Raw genomic sequence first — 19295 nt, 5'->3', positions numbered from 1 at the left:
ATATGCTATTAGCAATAAAAAACACACACAAAAAAACATGTCTTTAAAAATTTTTATTAGATCTCGCCAGCAAAATGAGGTGGACTGAAATTAACGAAATGACTGTCGAAAAGCCTGTTGTCGAATCGACATTCTTCAATTGAATATACTTTTGTCGAAAAGCCACATTTTTACCATTGCAGACATGTCGAATTTGACAAATGTCGAATTGCAAAAAGTCGAATCTGAAACGGCCGTTTTTTTGTCAAACAGTACTGTATTGCATTGTCGAATCAATTTTTACTGTCGGAAATGCCCCCTTTTTTCGACATTTGCGGCAATTCGACCGCAATTACATATGGCCCTTAGAGAAATGAATATACATCCCTTGGATTGGATAATGTCATCCTCATATTGTGAGATCCTTAAGTTGTAGTTAACAGCACATGGGGAAAAAGCAAATTCTTATGTGTAGTAAAATCAATTTAATCACATGTAACATATCAAAGACATAAATTATACACTGTGCAGAACAGTATTAGTATAGCAATACAATAAAAGATCCCCTTAGTTCCTGTGAGTATGAGAAAGGTTGAACAATTACCAGAAAGGCTGAGAACTGGTGAAAAAACAGTTCTCAACCACATTTTTATAGTCACCAGAAGTCCCCGCCCGGGTGGGTGATCTGGGATTTCCCATTGGCACACGTTCCAGTCCCCAGTCTAAACAGGAATGGCAGGGTCTCTTTCTTACGGCAGCCAATGCGTTTCGACCCTAAGCTGTGGGTCTTTTTCAAGGCAATGTATTATTCCCCTTTCCCTGTATCGGTTTAAAAACCCCTCTTGTCCAATCATAATGTCCTCTACACAGCTGCATTCACTAATAAGATAACTCCGCTCTCCAATCTCCCTATAGCTCCCGGGGCTGTTGTATACTGTAGTAATGGAAACGGTTGCTCCAGCCGCTTTGATTGACCTGCACTCCGTAACATCACTTCCGGCTGTGTACCCATTATATTCCTCCTGTCCGGGAGTGCGCGGTATCTAGGAATGCATGCTCTAAATAGTCCCACCACGTCACTTCCTGATACAACGACTCCTCATGGAAGTGAAAGCATGCTTCCATATTCCCCCGTAGCGTCACTTCCGAACCTCATGACCCTTTGCAGAAGGGCAAGTAACATTCCTAATAACACATTCTTTTAAGTGCCATGGCAATTTGTAAACAATGAAACATATTAAAATTAACGGGATATCTACAATAGAAAAATAGGTTTTAGAAAAGGATATATACAATTCTATTAAAAACAATATAGATAAAAATAAAAAGATGTGAGCCCCATAGGAAACAATCAAGCATCACCAATAAAATCATAAAAAACATTTCAGCTCAAAATCATTATTAATCCCATGTGGGTGCAGTGTATTGAAATCATACATACACTGCATCTCACACTTCGCCAACAATGATGCAATATCTCTCTGACGCTGATTACATCTAACAAGTTTAATTCCTGCAAACCTTATAATGCCCCTTGTGGAGCAATTGTGTTATTTTTTTAAATGATTGGATAGGGCATGTGTTTCTAGTCCCTTCTTAATGTTCCTGCAATGTTCGCTAATACATACTTTTAAAGGTCTGGAAGTACGACCTATATAGAAAAGGTGACAAGTGCATTCTATAAAATAAATAACATTATTCATATTACATGTAATAAAATCTTTTAAAATTAAGATCTTATTATTAATCTGCACTTTTTCTAACTTCTTAGAGCCATCACTTTTTATTTCTCGACAGCCTATACATACAGTATTCCACAACGGTGGAATCCCCTAGTGGCAATTCTCCCCTCCCTTTTTATTGTAGGGAGATAGCTTCTCACTTATTTGTTCCTTAAGTTAGGGGCTTTTTTATATATAAAAATTGGACGATCCTGTATAATTTTGACTAAAACCAGGTCCTTTTTAAGTCCTTTCCAATTTCTCTTGATGGATCTTCCTAGAGTCCTATATTGCACTAATTGGGGTTCCCAGTCACTTTACGCAAAAAACGACACCAAAAAAAGTTAAAAAACTCATGTCGACCTTTTCATGTGTCGACCTTTCATGTGTCGATCATTTCCATGTGTCGACCATTCATACCGGAACCGAGAAGAACGATGCTTTGTTACTGCGCAAATGCAAAAATCCCTAAAAAATGAGTACAGCGCATGTCTTACACAGAGTGTACATACAGAGCCGTTGTTGTGATCAAGACACACAGTACTGGAGATGTCTGAGCGTTTCAGGGTGGTAACTAAAGAGACACATGAAGACTTTCTGTCTTATGGGCATGTTACTGAAGTGTCTGCTTACTCAGGTGCTTAATCGTTCACTTTGGAGGCCGTAGCAGAGGCAGGTCCATGTGGGCAATCAGGGCGTCTGTTCTCTCATAACACTTCCCTCCTGCTTACAGCTGTTGGGTTGGCTCTATCAGCAGAGTGTGGGTGTGTGGCACATCAGAGCAGGGAGAGAGCAGGGACTGCTGCTGACCAGCGTCAGTAGCCTCCATCACCAGCCCAGCACACATTAACCCCTGGATCTGGCACTGGGCCATTCTCAGGCGGTAAATCTATACCTACATAAGGCTGGTGCAAGTTTCGATGGTGTGAACGATTGTGCCATCTAAAGACACACCAGGTGGTATTACAGCGCGTATAGATGCTGACAGTGGCCGTCGCAGTCCTTGCACCTTTATAGTCACAGATGTGCAACCGCCATATCTGAATCCACTTCTGAATCAGGCCCTAAGTATGAAAGAAAATAGGAATTTAAAACCTACCGGTAATTCCTTTTCTCGTAGTCCATAGTGGATACTGGGGAACTGTACTTTAGTACCATGGGGTATAGATTGGGTCCACTGGAGCCTGGCACTTTAAAAACCTTTAGTGTGTGCTGGCTCCTCCCCTCTATGCCCGTCCTACCAGACTCAGTCTAGGAAACTGTGCCCGAGGAGATGGACATACCATGAGAGAAGAAAACATGTACAACAGCGGTGAGGCACTAAGCCAACACACAACCATAACTGAAAAGGAAGGTCGCTAACCATAACAGAGGATAGCAACACCAAGCTATCCCAACAATATTAGGGGACCGCAACGGCGGACCAACCAAACACTATGGTAAGCAGGAATCGAAGCACTGAGGCAGGCATCCAGTATCCACTACGGACTACGAGAAAAGGAAATACCGGTATGTATTAAATTCCTATTTTCTCTTACGTCCTAGTGGATACTGGGGAACTGTCCTTTAGTGACATGGGGAAGTCCCAAAGCTCACAAATGGGTGAGAGAGTGCTGAGACCCCTGTAAAACCACCTGACCAAACTGAAGGTCATCCTTGGCCAAGGTGTCGATCTAATAGAACTTAACAAAAGTGTTCGAACCAGACCAAGTAGCAGCTCGGCACAATTGTAAGGCCGAGACACCCTGGGCAGCCCACAGATCTCGTCGAGTGGGCATGAATAGACGTCGGCAAAGGCAGAGCCACCGAAGTATAGGCTTGCTGAATGGTCAACCTGAGCCAACGAGCAATTCATTGCTTAGAAGTCGGACAACCAATCTTGGTGGCATCATAAAGGACAAACAGCAAATCAAATTTCTGATGACGAGCAGTCCGTTTGACATAAACCTTCAGAGCTCTCACCACATCCAAGGACTCCGGACCAACGGAAGCGTCAGACAACACCGGAACCACAATGGGTTGATTCACATGAAAAGCTGACACATCTTTTGGCAAAAATTGAGGATGGGTCCTGAGTTCCGCCCTGTCTTCATGAAAAATCAAATAAGGGCTCTTACAGGATAAGGCCCCCAATTCAGAGACACATCTGGCAGACGCCAATGCTAGTAAAATCACAGTCTTCCATGTAAGAAATTTCTATTCCACTCTACGTAAGGGCTCAAACCAGTCCAATTGAAGAAAGGACAAAACCACATTTAGAGCCCACGGAGCCGTGGGAGGTACGAAGGGCGGCTGCATATGAAGAACTCCTTTTAAGTTAGTTTGTACTTCTGGCAACATTGCAAGTTGTCTCTGGAAGAAAATAGACAGAGCCGATATCTGCACTTTGATGGAGCCTAAACATAGGCCCATATCCACTCCCGCTTGCAGGAAAAGTAGAAAGCGACCAATTCTAAATTCCACGGGAGAAACCTTTCTACTTTCACACCGGGAAACATACTTTTTCCAGATACGATGATAATGTTTTGACGTAACCATCTTCCTGGCCTGGACCATGGTGGAAATAACCCGGGAGGGAAGACCCTTTCTAGCTAGAATTTCCCTCTCAACTCTAAGTCTGGATAGACGAACGGATCTTGCTGAAGAAGATCGTTTTGGAGTGGCAGAGGCCAGGGATCCTCCAGAGCCATGGATAGGAGGTCCGAGTACCATACTCGAAGAGGCCAATCTGGGGCAATTAGAATTACTTGAACACTTTCCCTTCTTAGTCTTTTTAGAACCCTTGGGATTAGCAGTAGAGGAGGGAACAGATACACAAACTGGTACGTCCAAGGTGTTGTCAGCGTGTCCACTGCTACAGCCTGTGGATCCCTCATTCTGGAACATTAACGGCATAGCTTCGTGTTGAGACGAGAATCCATCAAATCTATCTGCGGACAGCCCCACCGGTGAATTAACTGTTGAAACACCTGGGGATGTAGGCCCCATTCCCCCAGATGGAGGTCATGCCTGCTGAGGAAGTCTGCCACTCAGTTGTCCACTCCTGGAATGAATACGGCTGAGATGGCCCTTGCGTTGGCCTCCGCCCAGAGGAGTATCTTTGACACTTCTCTAATCACCGCTTTGCTTCTTGTTCCTCCCTGATGGTTTATGTACCTGGCATCCGTCGTTAGTAGAATCCACGAGTGGATATTGAAATTTCAGCCTTCTATCAGGTGAGGAACTTGAAGCCATCATAATAGAGGCTTTCGGAGATAAGGTCACTTCCTGATGCATGTGAAGGTGAAACCCAGACCACTTGTCCAGCAGATCCAGCTGAAATGGCCGGGCATGAAATCTGCCGTATTGGATTGCCTCGTAAGCAGCAACAATCCTGCCAAGCAAGCTTTACTACAAGTATACACTTGGTGCCGTCATTAATCAAAGTAGGAGCAGCTAATCTCAAGGAATTGATCCTAATTACCTCAAACAGAAAAATAAACATACAAAAATGAGACTGCTATTCTCACTTTGATCAAAATTTTATACAGTATTAGTTAAACTGTAAACAATAAATCGATACCAGACAGTATCATACACTTTCAAAAATAAATACATTCACAATGGGGCTTTCACTTGGAATGATTCCATCTTTAAATCCATGTTAGTAATGGGTTAGTATAACACAGTTAGTTTAGCATGCAGCTTTCTCTGAATTATTAGCACTATTCAAAGCAGTTAGTAATTAATTTGTGTGCACACATAAAAAGCAGCATTTCAAATAAAATCTAGCAAGCACTTAGGGTACACCATATGCACCCAATTTGATACCTTTCCCCGTTGCTGTAATCACGAGCAGCTTTTAACCAGGATCACACACTGGTGAATTAGCTCCTGTTTCTCTCCCCTTAGCGCTGGGGTATGGCAGTGTAGTAATTGACCGGCCAGTTCAGAAATATTTAAAACCAAATAGGAGAATGCTGCTTTGATTAGGAATATTGTCCTGTCCTGTAACAAATGCGTTTCCCCACCTCTGGACTGGTGTCAGCGGCTTCCTCAGTGTCAGAAAATGCCCAGCAAGCATATGCAAAGATGAATGGACACCTTGTGAGGAAGGAGCACCGTGCAGACCATAGCCTGGATAGCCAAGGCCTTGTCTATTGGAAGAAACACCTTTTGAGACACTGTATCCAGTATCATTCCCAGGAACTGAAGACGTTGGGTCGGTTCCAGATGAAATATCTGAAAATTCAGGATCCACCCATAATCCATAAGTAGGAGAGTCGTCAGATCGATGCTGTGCAGCAGATGCTCCCTGGACATAGCCTTATCAGGAGATTGTCCAAGTAGGGGACTATGTCTACTCCCATCAGGCAGCCGACGGCAGATAGGTAGTCTTACCCAAGGTTGCCTGGGAAATCCATTTATTTAATTAGTCTCCAAACAAGGCATCACCTGTAAAGGGAAGATTTTCTACACCCTTTTTGTAATCAGCGTCCACTGACCATTGACGTAACCTGCGTGCCGAAAAAGCCATAGCAGTAATGCGGCCATTTATCTTACACAATTCTTTTATAGCCTCGCTCATAAAATTTGCAGCATCCTGTATATGTTGCAGCAGAGTAATGACCTTCTCCTGGGGCAGAGAGTCTAAACCATCAATAATATTATCAGACCACTTGACTACCGCCCTGGAAAACCACCCACAAACAATTGTGGGGCGCTGTGCTACGCCTGCTGCCATATGTATTGCCTTGAGAGTGGTCTCAATTTTACGGTCAGCCAGCTCTTTTAGGGATATAGCCCCTGGCACCGGCAGTACCAATTTCTTAGACAGTCTGGATACAGACGTATCAACTGACGGGGGGGGGGGGGGGGGGAAGGGTTACCATACCTTCCTGTCCTCAGCTGGGAGGGGAAAAGTAGCTAAAAACCTCTGAGGAGTTTTACATTTCTTATCAGGGTTTAACCATGCCTTCCTGGCCAGGAAGTTTAATTCTTTAGACACAAGAAAAGTGACTGAGGTCTTCGGTCTAACATTAAAGTACAACTCCTCATCTGGTTCTGCCTCCTGACCCAGTATGTGAAGAACCTCTCTTACAGCATAAATGAGGACCTCCACCCTGGGGGACAGAGAGCTGTCCTCATACATATCATCATCATCCACATCAGGCTGATCAGAATCAGACTGGAGCACCTGTGGCAGTGAGCGTTTATGGGAAACCAACAGAGGGGGCTGAGAAGCCTTTCTGGTATCTGATGCTTTTGCCGTACAATCAATAGACTGTTTTAACACCTGTCTCTCCTTCTTTGCTGCAGCTAATTCTGATTTTACATTCTGAATCATGCTTTTAAGACTATCTAGCCAGTCAGGTGGCTGTGAATTGTGTCCCTGAGAAGATAAGGAGCACTGTTCACACATGAGAGACCCTCCTGAAGATGGGGTAGAGTTACAAGGAGCACACATAACCATGTCAACAGACATCTTTACACAACTGTAATACAGCACCGCTCACTGAAAAACACCTCTACACAGACCCTAAAGAGCCCCTGGAGTGACACTGAGGAACAGAGACCAGCACACAGAACACAGCAGCGCAGTGTGAGATTTATGTGTATAACCTGATAGAAGTGCAGTGGCTATACCGCTGGTGTGCTCCCACCCTGCTATTACCCCCTGGTACCAGTACAGAGTCTGTAACAGCGTGGGTCCCTGGAGGAGCTGTGTGCATGCAGCCTTGATGATCCGCAGCAGCAGGAAATGGCGCCTCCCACCTCTGGTCCCGTTTTGGTAAGCCCCGCCCCTTGCAATGGCGCGCAGTCCCTTCAGTTTTATACTGGTCATGTTAACAAACATAAATATATATATATACAAGGGAAGTCCCACACTCTCACCCAACACAGATAGCGGCTGGGGTGCCAATCAAAGCCTGGCCCAATCAAGAGTCAGACTTATAGTGCAATACAGAGTTCCTCCACATCCAGTGGAAGAATGATAGCACTCTCCAGACTTGCGTAATTAATATAAACACCAAATTTATTCAAGGAATTGGTTCCATCAAACTTTAAGTCACAAAAAATTGGAAAGGGCTCACCAACGTTTCGGTCACATGATAGGACCTTTCTCAAGGTAGTTTGCCAGTCAGCATAGTGTCCAGTACAACAGCGGCATTAATAGCAGCACACAATAGGAACCAGAAAATCTGTAAAGAGCCTCCCAGGCCCCCTATATATACCTGAGTGCATTGCAATCAGTAGATGCAGACCGGCCGCGGCCCGGTGCGTCACTTCCGGTCTAGACCGGAAGTATCGTCGCGGCCGGACCCATACCGGTGTAAACACCAAATTATGCATCGTGGGCACATGGGGAAGGATTATTAAAGTCACCATAATCCTACCCGTGTCCCGAAGTGCAAGACGAGGGCAGCATCATAGCTGTGACGACGGCGGCGTGTGTGTTGCTGCGGCAACAACCTGTTGCCGCTACCTCACTTCCGGTCAGGACCGTAAGTTATGCGGTTACCACGGCAACGTTGGTGTTGTAGGCAGAAGCTAAACTAGGAGGTGGCATAGGGAAGGACATACAGTATACTAGCTATAATGTCGCTAGTATACTGGTAGGTATATCGGGAACCTGGGAGTCGCACATAGCAATTCCGGAAGAAAAATAATAATAAGAAACTGTGAGGAAACATATTATATACATATGTACACATACATGTATACAACCATATATATAAAAACGTATGCCAACATATATAAACAAATATAAACAGTGATTAACGCCTGTGGGGTCCCCCAGCAGCAAGGTACTTCTGATAAATCAGCCCCATGTGACCAGGGGGATACTGTTTGCACATACATATTGAATAAGGTCCTGTCAAAGGCAGAACCGGGCATAAATAGCACATGTCCATCCAAAGATAATACAAAGTGATGATTCTGTGAGTGATAAGCACAAGGTAGCCGGTATGCTGTTCGTATTTGTCATTGCACCTGGATGGCCAGGAGCCCCGGCTGCACAAAATATTGACGGTCGCTAATAGTTAACCCCCCTCTATTTTAGAAATATAGAGAGAGGGTTATTTTCATTCATTCCTTTAGGGGAGATAGTGTCCAGTCGGTGGATCCAGTAGCTCTCCTTCCTTTTCAGGGCCATGGTGCGGTCCCCTCCTCGGGCTAACGGGGGTACCCAATCTATCAGTTTACACCTAAGGTTAGAGACTTGATGTTGATGTAGCAGGAAATGCCTCGGCACCGGTTGTTCTGCTGTCTTAGACTCAATAGCCTGATGGATAGTGGTTCTGTGGTTTGCCATCCTATCGCGAAATCGTCTTGATGTCATTCCGACATAGTACAGTCCGCAAGGGCAAGTGAGAATATAGATGACATGGTCCATAACACAATGTAGTTTATATTTGATCTTAATGGGACGTCCCGAGTGTGGATGGGGAAAGGTTGGGCCAGTGAGCATACTCCGACATTTGATACAGCCAGTGCATTTGAAGCATCCAGGTTTTTGTTCTTGCAGCCATGTTGTCCTAATGGGTATAGTGGGGCTTACTGTCGGTCTCAGTAACAGTTGTTTGAGATTTGGTGCTTTCCGGTATGCCATCATGGGGGGTCGTGTATTCTTTAACTTGAGTTGGGTGTCGGATGTGATGATAGGCCATCTCCTGCGTAGTGTGCCGCTGATTTTACTGGATTGTGCATCAAAGGTAGTGGTAAATACCATACGGTCAGGGGTGGAAACGGTGTTTGCTGCTGTAGTACTTGATGATTAAAATTTCACTCGTGCCTTGCGTAGACAACGTCGCACACATCCATCAGTGTACCCACGTTCCCGGAATATCAGCGACATTTCATGTAGTTGTTGTTCCATCACAGTGACATTCGTGTTGTTCCTCATGACCCTCAAGAATTGTGAGATGGGCAGATATTCTTTGAGTACAAGCGGATGTTGGCTGGTTGATAGGAGAAGAGTATTCCTGTCAGTGGGTTTCCGGTATAGCGAGGTGCTGATCACCTGATCTTCAATAGTGACCGTGATGTCCAAAAAATTGATCCGATGGTCGTCAATCTGGTGTGTAAACCTCACTGGGCTATCCAGCTCATTTAGCATGTGTACCATCTGATTAAACATCTCAGTGGTTCCTGTCCACAGGATGAAGATATCGTCAATGAAACGCTTGTACATTCTGCCACGCTTCGGAGCCCATATCCTGTTGTACAAGCGTTTCATTGACGATATCTTCATCCTGTGGACAGGAACCACTGAGATGTTTAATCAGATGGTACACACGCTAAATGAGCTGGATAGCCCAGTGAGGTTTACACACCAGATTGACGACCATCGGATCAATTTTTTGGACATCACGGTCACTATTGAAGATCAGGTGATCAGCACCTCGCTATACCGGAAACCCACTGACAGGAATACTCTTCTCCTATCAACCAGCCAACATCTGCCTGCACTCAAAGAACATTTGCCCATCTCACAATTCTTGAGGGTCATGAGGAACAACACGAATGTCACTGTGATGGAACAACAACTACATGAAATGTCGCTGAGATTCCGGGAACGTGGGTACACTGATGGATGTGTGCGACGTTGTCTACGCAAGGCACGAGTGAAATTTCAATCATCAAGTACTACAGCAGCAAACACCGTTTCCACCCCTGACCGTATGGTATTTACCACTACCTTTGATGCACAATCCAGTAAAATCAGCGGCGCCCTACGCAGGAGATGGCCTATCATCACATCCGACACCCAACTCAAGTTAAAGAATACACGACCCCCCATGATGGCATACCGGAAAGCACCAAATCTCAAACAACTGTTACTGAGACCGACAGTAAGCCCCACTATACCCATTAGGACAACATGGCTGCAAGAGCAAAAACCTGGATGCTTCAAATGCACTGGCTGTACCACATGTCGGAGTATGCTCACTGGCCCAACCTTTCCCCATCCACACTCGGGACGTCCCATTAAGATCAATTATAAACTACATTGTGTTATGGACCATGTCATCTATATTCTCACTTGCCCTTGCGGACTGTACTATGTCGGAATGACATCAAGACGATTTCGCAATAGGATGGCAAACCACAGAACCACTATCCATCAGGCTATTGAGTTTAAGACAGCAGAACAACCGGTGCCGAGGCATTTCCTGCTACATCAACATCAAGTCTCTAACCTTAGGTGTAAACTGATAGATTGGGTACCCCCGTTAGCCCGAGGAGGGGACCGCACCATAGCCCTGAAAAGGAAGGAGAGCTACTGGATCCACCGACTGGACACTATCTCCCCTAAAGGAATGAATGAAAATAACCCTCTCTCTATATTTCTAAAATAGAGGGGGGTTAACTATTAGCGACCATCAATATTTTGTGCAGCCGGGGCTCCTGGCCATGCAGGTGCAATGACAAATACGAACAACATACCGGCTACCTTGTGCTCATCACTCACAGCATCATCACTTTGTATTATCTTTGGATGGACATGTGCTATTTATGCCCGGTTCTGCCTTTGACAGGACCTTATTCAATATGTATGTGCAAACAGTATCCCCCTGGTCACACGGGGCTGATTTATCAGAAGTACCTTGCTGCTGGGGGACCCCACAGGCGTTAATCACTGTTTATATTTGTTTATATATGTTGGCATACGTTTTTATATATATGGTTGTATACATGTATGTGTACATATGTATATAATATGTTTCCTCACAGTTTCTTATTATTATTTTTCTTCCGGAATTGCTATGTGCGACTCCCAGGTTCCCGATATACCTACCAGTATACTAGCGACATTATAGCTAGTATACTGTATGTCCTTCCCTATGCCGCCTCCTAGTTTAGCTTCTGCCTACAACACCAACGTTGCCGTGGTAACCGCATAACTTCTGGTCCTGACCGGAAGTGAGGTAGCGGCAACAGGTTGTTGCCGCAGCAACACACACGCCGCCGTCGTCACAGCTATGATGCTGCCCTCGTCTTGCACTTCGGGACACGGGTAGGATTATGGTGACTTTAATAATCCTCCCCCATGTGCCCACGATGCATAATTTGGTGTTTACACCGGTATGGGTCCGGCCGCGTCGATACTTCCGGTCTAGACCGGAAGTGACGCACCGGGTCGTGGCCGGTCTGCATCTACTGATTGCAATGCACTCAGGTATATATAGGGGGCCTGGGAGGCTCTTTACAGATTTTCTGGTTCCTATTGTGTGCTGCTATTAATGCCGCTGTTGTACTGGACACTATGCTGACTGGCAAACTACCTTGAGAAAGGTCCTATCATGGGACCGAAACGTTGGTCAGCCCTTTCCAATTTTTTGTGACTTAAAGTTTGATGGAACCAATTCCTTGAATACATTTGGTGTTTATATTAATTACGCAAGTCTGGAGAGTGCTATCATTCTTCCACTGGATGTGGAGGAACTCTGTATTGTAGATATATTTATATATATATATATATATCAGTACACACAAGCCCTAATGGACAGTGAGCACTGTGGGGCATGAGCCCTGAGCCAGTCTAGTCCGCGGCGGGCAGCACAGCTTGTGGCCCGTGACCGCCGTGTGACATGCCGCCAAAACCACACCGGGGACCTGCTAACCGGGACCCCGGTGTTAACACTCACGGCACCTATCGATCTTCGCCATCTGTTAGAGTGTGGCGGCTAGCTGCTGGCGTGGGCACACACACTAACCATGTGTGAACAGCACCTCAGGAGCTCAGTTTCCTGTCAGCTGGGATTACGAACCATTAACCCTCAGGAGGTTGGTTCTGTCCCCCCTCTTCTTCCCACGAAGCAGTACTACCTGAAAATAATAAACTTTAATAAAAAATAAAGGAAACTCTCTGGAGCTCCATAGAAATGCACCCGGCTCCTTCAGCACATTTTCTAAACTGAGTCTAGTAGGAGGGGCATAGAGGGGAGGAGCCAGCACACACATACACACACTAAGGTTTTTAAAGTGCCAGGCTCCAGTGGACCCGATCTATACCCCATGGTACTAAAGTACAGTTCCCCAGTATCCACTAGGACGTAAGAGAAATTAAGTTTCCAATGCTAATTGTTACTCAAACTAGCAATCTGAAATCTCTGACTTCAGGGTTAGCACAATGGAGTCAGGGTGTGGTACCACTACATTTAATTTTGGCATATAGAAGTTTCCTATTGTTTATGATACCTGGCTAGATGCAGGAAGACAGTTTAGGCCTAGAGGCCTCTGTAACTTATCAGTAAAGAAAGTATATAAGCAAAAATACTAGTAAGAATATGTTGCATATCATATTATATATTATTGATAGAGGAGTCGGCTTGTCAAAGAGTGAAGCTTGTCATGACCAATGCTTGAGGTTTTAGCAAGAATTCCTTCATTTCTTTATTTGGCTTCATGTTGAATAGTTTTATAATCGAGAGTCGATTCTTCATATGCAGGAGAAACTGTTTACAAGCAGTATAATTCTGGTTTTATAGGGCTCATTCCATTACATTTTTAACACCATAAAGGAATTATTATTTGATATCAAATATAAGGTCACAACATTGTATTTATTTTTTTATTTGTAATTGATGCAACATTTTCATGGAGTAAGCCATAAATGAAAGAGAGACTTGAATAAAATACTATGGACCCTATTCAGCTTCAGTTGCAGATTCTGCTAAAAAGCAAACTCTGCAACTGGTTCTGTAGCATGCTGGGTGCCGTCCAGCACAGGGCAAGGCTGTCCAGCATGTTAATTAGCGGACGGTGATGCGATCGCAAAACAATTGCAATCGCATCGCTGAGTTAAAAACTAATGACGACCTCCCCTGGCCAGACCGCTCCTCCGCAACGGCAAAACGACGCTCCCCTGACAGCCGCCGCTGTCAGTCATGGTGTGATCACATCCCTCAGGGATGTGATCACACTGTGAATGTGAACGCACGCACTGCGTACCGTAGGCATGCACTGCGCACCATACTAAATAACCTGCTATGTACTTATTTTGGAATTGATCACTGTAAAGATAAAAGCTATGCATATACTGTATATATTATTAATAAAAGTAATACTTACAACTGAATTATTTTTAAGAGATGGGAGCAGACTTTACAAGAGCAACAAGTGAAAACGACGCAGGAAAGAATGAAGAATGCGAGTCGCACAAGTCGCAGTGGCCCACCAAAGACAATGCCAAAGAACCCCAACCCTCCTCCTGGGATGGCCAAGAAGAATGCTAAGTCCAAGAATAACCAAAAAGACAAGCGAGCCTGAGCTGTGCTATGTTCCTTTTGAAAGACATTTTCTATGCATGATGAGGGTCACTAGCTGGCTACAGTGGCAGAATGTATTGTTCTTAAACCCATCCACCTGGAAACGTATATGCAGTAACCTGCATTGACTTTTTATTTGCTGCACTTTAAGTACCAATGTTTGCTTTTTTTATACTTTGACCACTACAAACCAAAGATTTTGAGTTTGTACTGAAAAAAAAATTGTATTATGGAAAAAAGGAGCAATTGTGAGGTTAAGTATTTGCACCATAATTATCAACAAAATATGGGCCCTCATTCCGAGTTGTTCGCTCGTTCTTTTTCATCGCATCGCAGTGAAAATCCGCTTAGTACGCATGCGCAAAGTTCGCACTGCGACTGCGCCAAGTAACTTTACTATGAAGAAAGTATTTTTACTCACGGCTTTTTCTTCGCTCCGGCGATCGTAATGTGATTGACAGGAAATGGGTGTTACTGGGCGGAAACACGGCGTTTCAGGGGCGTGTGGCTGAAAACGCTACCGTTTCCGGAAAAAACGCAGGAGTGGCCGGAGAAACGGTGGGAGTGCCTGGCCGAACGCTGGGTGTGTTTGTGACGTCAACCAGGAACGACAAGCACTGAACTGATCGCACAGGCAGAGTAAGTCTGGAGCTACTCTGAAACTGCTAAGTAGTTAGTAATCGCAATATTGCGAATACATCGGTCGCAATTTTAAGAAGCTAAGATTCACTCCCAGTAGGCGGCGGCTTAGCGTGTGTAACTCTGCTAAATTCGCCTTGCGACCGATCAACTCGGAATGAGGGCCATGATTCAATCATTTACTGTGATACAATTGGTGCAAAAAGTTTTCAAATTTTTTCCTTTGCCATTATCCTTTATAAGCCTCTTACGTTGCGTGAATGAGTTTGTTGCACTTTTATTTTCTGCTTTATGGATCAACAAGCATGTGGGTATGTTCACACATGAGATTTCAGAAGTTTGTTCAACACTTGAGTATGCTTTAGCTTTTAATATATTGCGTCCTATATTATAGTTTAATACTTTTGTACTTCAGGCTGGACTCTGTTGTTTAAATGAATTTAACAATTATGATAATAAAAATATTTCTGATATAAAGTTGAAGATGAGGAATATTTGTGGTAAGTCATGGGATAGAAAGGAGTATAAGAGGGTTGATGTATCAAGCAGTGAAAAGAGTACAGAAGTTGATCAGTGAAGTTACCCATAGCATCCGATCAACTTTGAGGTAGCATTTATCAAGTACAGTCTATAAAATAATAGGTAGAAGTGTATTGGTTGCTCTGGTCCACTTCTCCACTCTTAAGGCAGAAAATGATGCAAGTATGAAAAATGGCACGGGAGATTGATGGCGGCATCTACCAAGACTAAATATTAGAGATGAGCGGGTTCGGTTCCTCGGAAACCGAACCCGCCCGAACTTCAGTTTTTTTTACACGGGTCCGAGCGACTCGGATCTTCCCGCCTTGCTCGGTTAACCCGAGCGCGCCCGAACGTCATCATCCCGCTGTCGGATTCTCGCGAGGCTCGGATTCTATCGCAAGACTCGGATTCTACATAAGGAGCCGCGCGTCGCCGCCATTTTCACACGTGCATTGAGATTGATAGGGAGAGGACGTGGCTGGCATCCTGTCCGTTTATAGAGAGTGAGACTACTAGAGTAGAGAGAGACACAGTATTATTTACTTTAGTAATTTTGGGGAGCATTAGGAGGAGTACTACTACTTGCTGAAGTGATAGTGTGACTGTATATCTGACTTGTGGGGGAGACAGTGGGGAGCAGTTAGAGTCTGAGAGCAGGAGTACATATTTTAACGTACAGTGCACACTTTTGCTGGCACTCTGCTGCCAGAGTGCCACACTGCCATTGTGACCACACTGACCACCAGTATATATTGTGATTGTCTGCTTAGGAGTACTACTTGCAAGTTGCTGATAATAATAATAATAATAATTTTATTTATATAGCGCTCTTTCTCCAATAGGACTCAAGGCGCTTAACAGATACACAGCATAATATAGTACAGAAAAATAATGAAGTACATTTTTCATAAAATACAGAAGCATGAAGATACTAAAAGAGACACTATGGAAATGCTTGAGTAAACAGGAAAGTCTTGAGTCTACTTTTGAAGGATTCTATAGTTGGGGCCTCTCGCACTGTGCTGGGAAGTGAGTTCCATAGAGTCGGACCACCAGTTTAATTAATCACCACCAGTTTAATATATATATATATATATATATATAATTGTATATAATATATATATATAATTGTATATGTATACCACCTACCCGTGTTTTTTTTTTTCTTCTTGATACATACTACTATAGTAGCTTACTGTAGCAGTCTGCGGTGCTGCTGAGCTGACAGTGTCCAGCAGGTCCGTCATCAGTCATTACATAATAAATATATATACCTGTCCGGCTGCAGTACTAGTGATATTATATATATATATATATATATATTAATTTCATCTCATTATCATCCAGTCTATATTAGCAGCAGACACAGTACGGTAGTCCACGGCTGTAGCTACCTCTGTGTCGGCAGTCGCTGGTCCATCCATAATTGTATACCGCCTACCCGTGGTTTTTTTTTTCCTCTTTCTTCTTGATACATACTACTATAGTAGCTTACTGTAGCAGTCTGCGGTGCTGCTGAGCTGACAGTGTCCAGCAGGTCCGTCATCAGTCATTACATAATAAATATATATACCTGTCCGGCTGCAGTACTAGTGATATTATATATATATATATATATTAATTTCATCTCATTATCATCCAGTCTATATTAGCAGCAGACACAGTACGGTAGTCCACGGCTGTAGCTACCTCTGTGTCGGCAGTCGCTGGTCCATCCATAATTGTATACCACCTACCCGTGGTTTTTTTTTTCTCTTTCTTCTTGATACATACTACTATAGTAGCTTACTGTAGCAGTCTGCAGTGCTGCTGAGCTGACAGTGTCCAGCAGGTCCGTCATCAGTCATTACATAATAAATATATATACCTGTCCGGCTGCAGTACTAGTGATATTATATATATATATATATATATATATATTAATTTCATCTCATCATCCAGTCTATATTAGCAACAGACACAGTACGGTAGTCCACGGCTGTAGCTACCTCTGTGTCGGCAGTCGCTGGTCCATCCATAATTGTATACCACCTACCCGTGGTTTTTTTTTTCTCTTTCTTCTTGATACATACTACTATAGTAGCTTACTGTAGCAGTCTGCGGTGCTGCTGAGCTGACAGTGTCCAGCAGGTCCGTCATCAGTCATTACATAATAAATATATATACCTGTCCGGCTGCAGTACTAGTGATATTATATATATATATATATATATTAATTTCATCTCATTATCATCCAGTCTATATTAGCAGCAGACACAGTACGGTAGTCCACGGCTGTAGCTACCTCTGTGTCGGCAGTCGCTGGTCCATCCATAATTGTATACCACCTACCCGTGGTTTTTTTTTTTCTCTTTCTTCTTGATACATACTACTATAGTAGCTTACTGTAGCAGTCTGCGGTGCTGCTGAGCTGACAGTGTCCAGCAGGTCCGTCATCAGTCATTACATAATAAATATATATACCTGTCCGGCTGCAGTACTAGTGATATTATATATATATATATATATATATTAATTTCATCTCATTATCATCCAGTCTATATTAGCAGCAGACACAGTACGGTAGTCCACGGCTGTAGCTACCTCTGTGTCGGCAGTCGCTGGTCCATCCATAATTGTATACCACCTACCCGTGGTTTTTTTTTTCTCTTTCTTCTTGATACATACTACTATAGTAGCTTACTGTAGCAGTCTGCGGTGCTGCTGAGCTGACAGTGTCCAGCAGGTCCGTCATCAGTCATTACATAATAAATATATATACCTGTCCGGCTGCAGTACTAGTGATATTATATATATATATATATATATTAATTTCATCTCATTATCATCCAGTCTATATTAGCAGCAGACACAGTACGGTAGTCCACGGCTGTAGCTACCTCTGTGTCGGCAGTCGCTGGTCCATCCATAATTGTATACCACCTACCCGTGGTTTTTTTTTTTCTCTTTCTTCTTGATACATACTACTATAGTAGCTTACTGTAGCAGTCTGCGGTGCTGCTGAGCTGACAGTGTCCAGCAGGTCCGTCATCAGTCATTACATAATAAATATATATACCTGTCCGGCTGCAGTGCTAGTGATATTATATATATATATATATATTGATTTCATCTCATTATCATCCAGTCTATATTAGCAGCAGACACAGTACGGTAGTCCACGGCTGTAGCTACCTCTGTGTCGGCAGTCGCTGGTCCATCCATAATTGTATACCACCTACCTGTGGTTTTTTTTTTTCTCTTTCTTCTTGATACATACTACTATAGTAGCTTACTGTAGCAATCTGCAGTGCTGCTGAGCTGACAGTGTCCAGCAGGTCCGTCATCAGTCATTACATAATAAATATATATACCTGTCCGGCTGCAGTACTAGTGATATTATATATATATATATATATATTAATTTCATCTCATTATCATCCAGTCTATATTAGCAGCAGACACAGTACGGTAGTCCACGGCTGTAGCTACCTCTGTGTCGGCAGTCGCTGGTCCATCCATAATTGTATACCACCTACCCGTGGTTTTTTTTTTCTCTTTCTTCTTGATACATACTACTATAGTAGCTTACTGTAGCAGTCTGCGGTGCTGCTGAGCTGACAGTGTCCAGCAGGTCCGTCATCAGTCATTACATAATAAATATATATACCTGTCCGGCTGCAGTACTAGTGATATTATATATATATATATATATTGATTTCATCTCATTATCATCCAGTCTATATTAGCAGCAGACACAGTACGGTAGTCCACGGCTGTAGCTACCTCTGTGTCGGCAGTCGCTGGTCCATCCATAATTGTATACCACCTACCTGTGGTTTTTTTTTTTCTCTTTCTTCTTGATACATACTACTATAGTAGCTTACTGTAGCAATCTGCAGTGCTGCTGAGCTGACAGTGTCCAGCAGGTCCGTCATCAGTCATTACATAATAAATATATATACCTGTCCGGCTGCAGTACTAGTGATATTATATATATATATATATATATTAATTTCATCTCATTATCATCCAGTCTATATTAGCAGCAGACACAGTACGGTAGTCCACGGCTGTAGCTACCTCTGTGTCGGCAGTCGCTGGTCCATCCATAAGTATACTAGTATCCATCCATCTCCATTGTTTACCTGAGGTGCCTTTTAGTTGTGCCTATTAAAATATGGAGAACAAAAATGTT

General features: G+C 43.6%; 1 protein-coding gene across 1 annotated transcript in view; it reads left to right on the top strand.

Annotated features, from left to right (window-relative positions):
* Window positions 1-14362, top strand: part of SFRP4 (secreted frizzled related protein 4) — a 47099-nt gene extending 32737 nt beyond the window's left edge. The window contains exon 6 of the mRNA XM_063924889.1: window positions 13779-14362. Coding sequence (XP_063780959.1) covers window positions 13779-13958 — 180 coding nt within the window. The 3' untranslated portion in view covers window positions 13959-14362. The remainder of the gene's footprint in view (window positions 1-13778) is intronic.
* Window positions 14363-19295: the final 4933 nt, after the last annotated feature.

Source organism: Pseudophryne corroboree, chromosome 5 (assembly GCF_028390025.1).
Source record: "Pseudophryne corroboree isolate aPseCor3 chromosome 5, aPseCor3.hap2, whole genome shotgun sequence".
In the NCBI taxonomy this organism is placed as follows: Eukaryota; Metazoa; Chordata; class Amphibia; order Anura; family Myobatrachidae; genus Pseudophryne; species Pseudophryne corroboree.
Note: the sequence above shows the minus strand (reverse complement) of the source record. Positions and strands in the feature narration are given on the sequence as shown.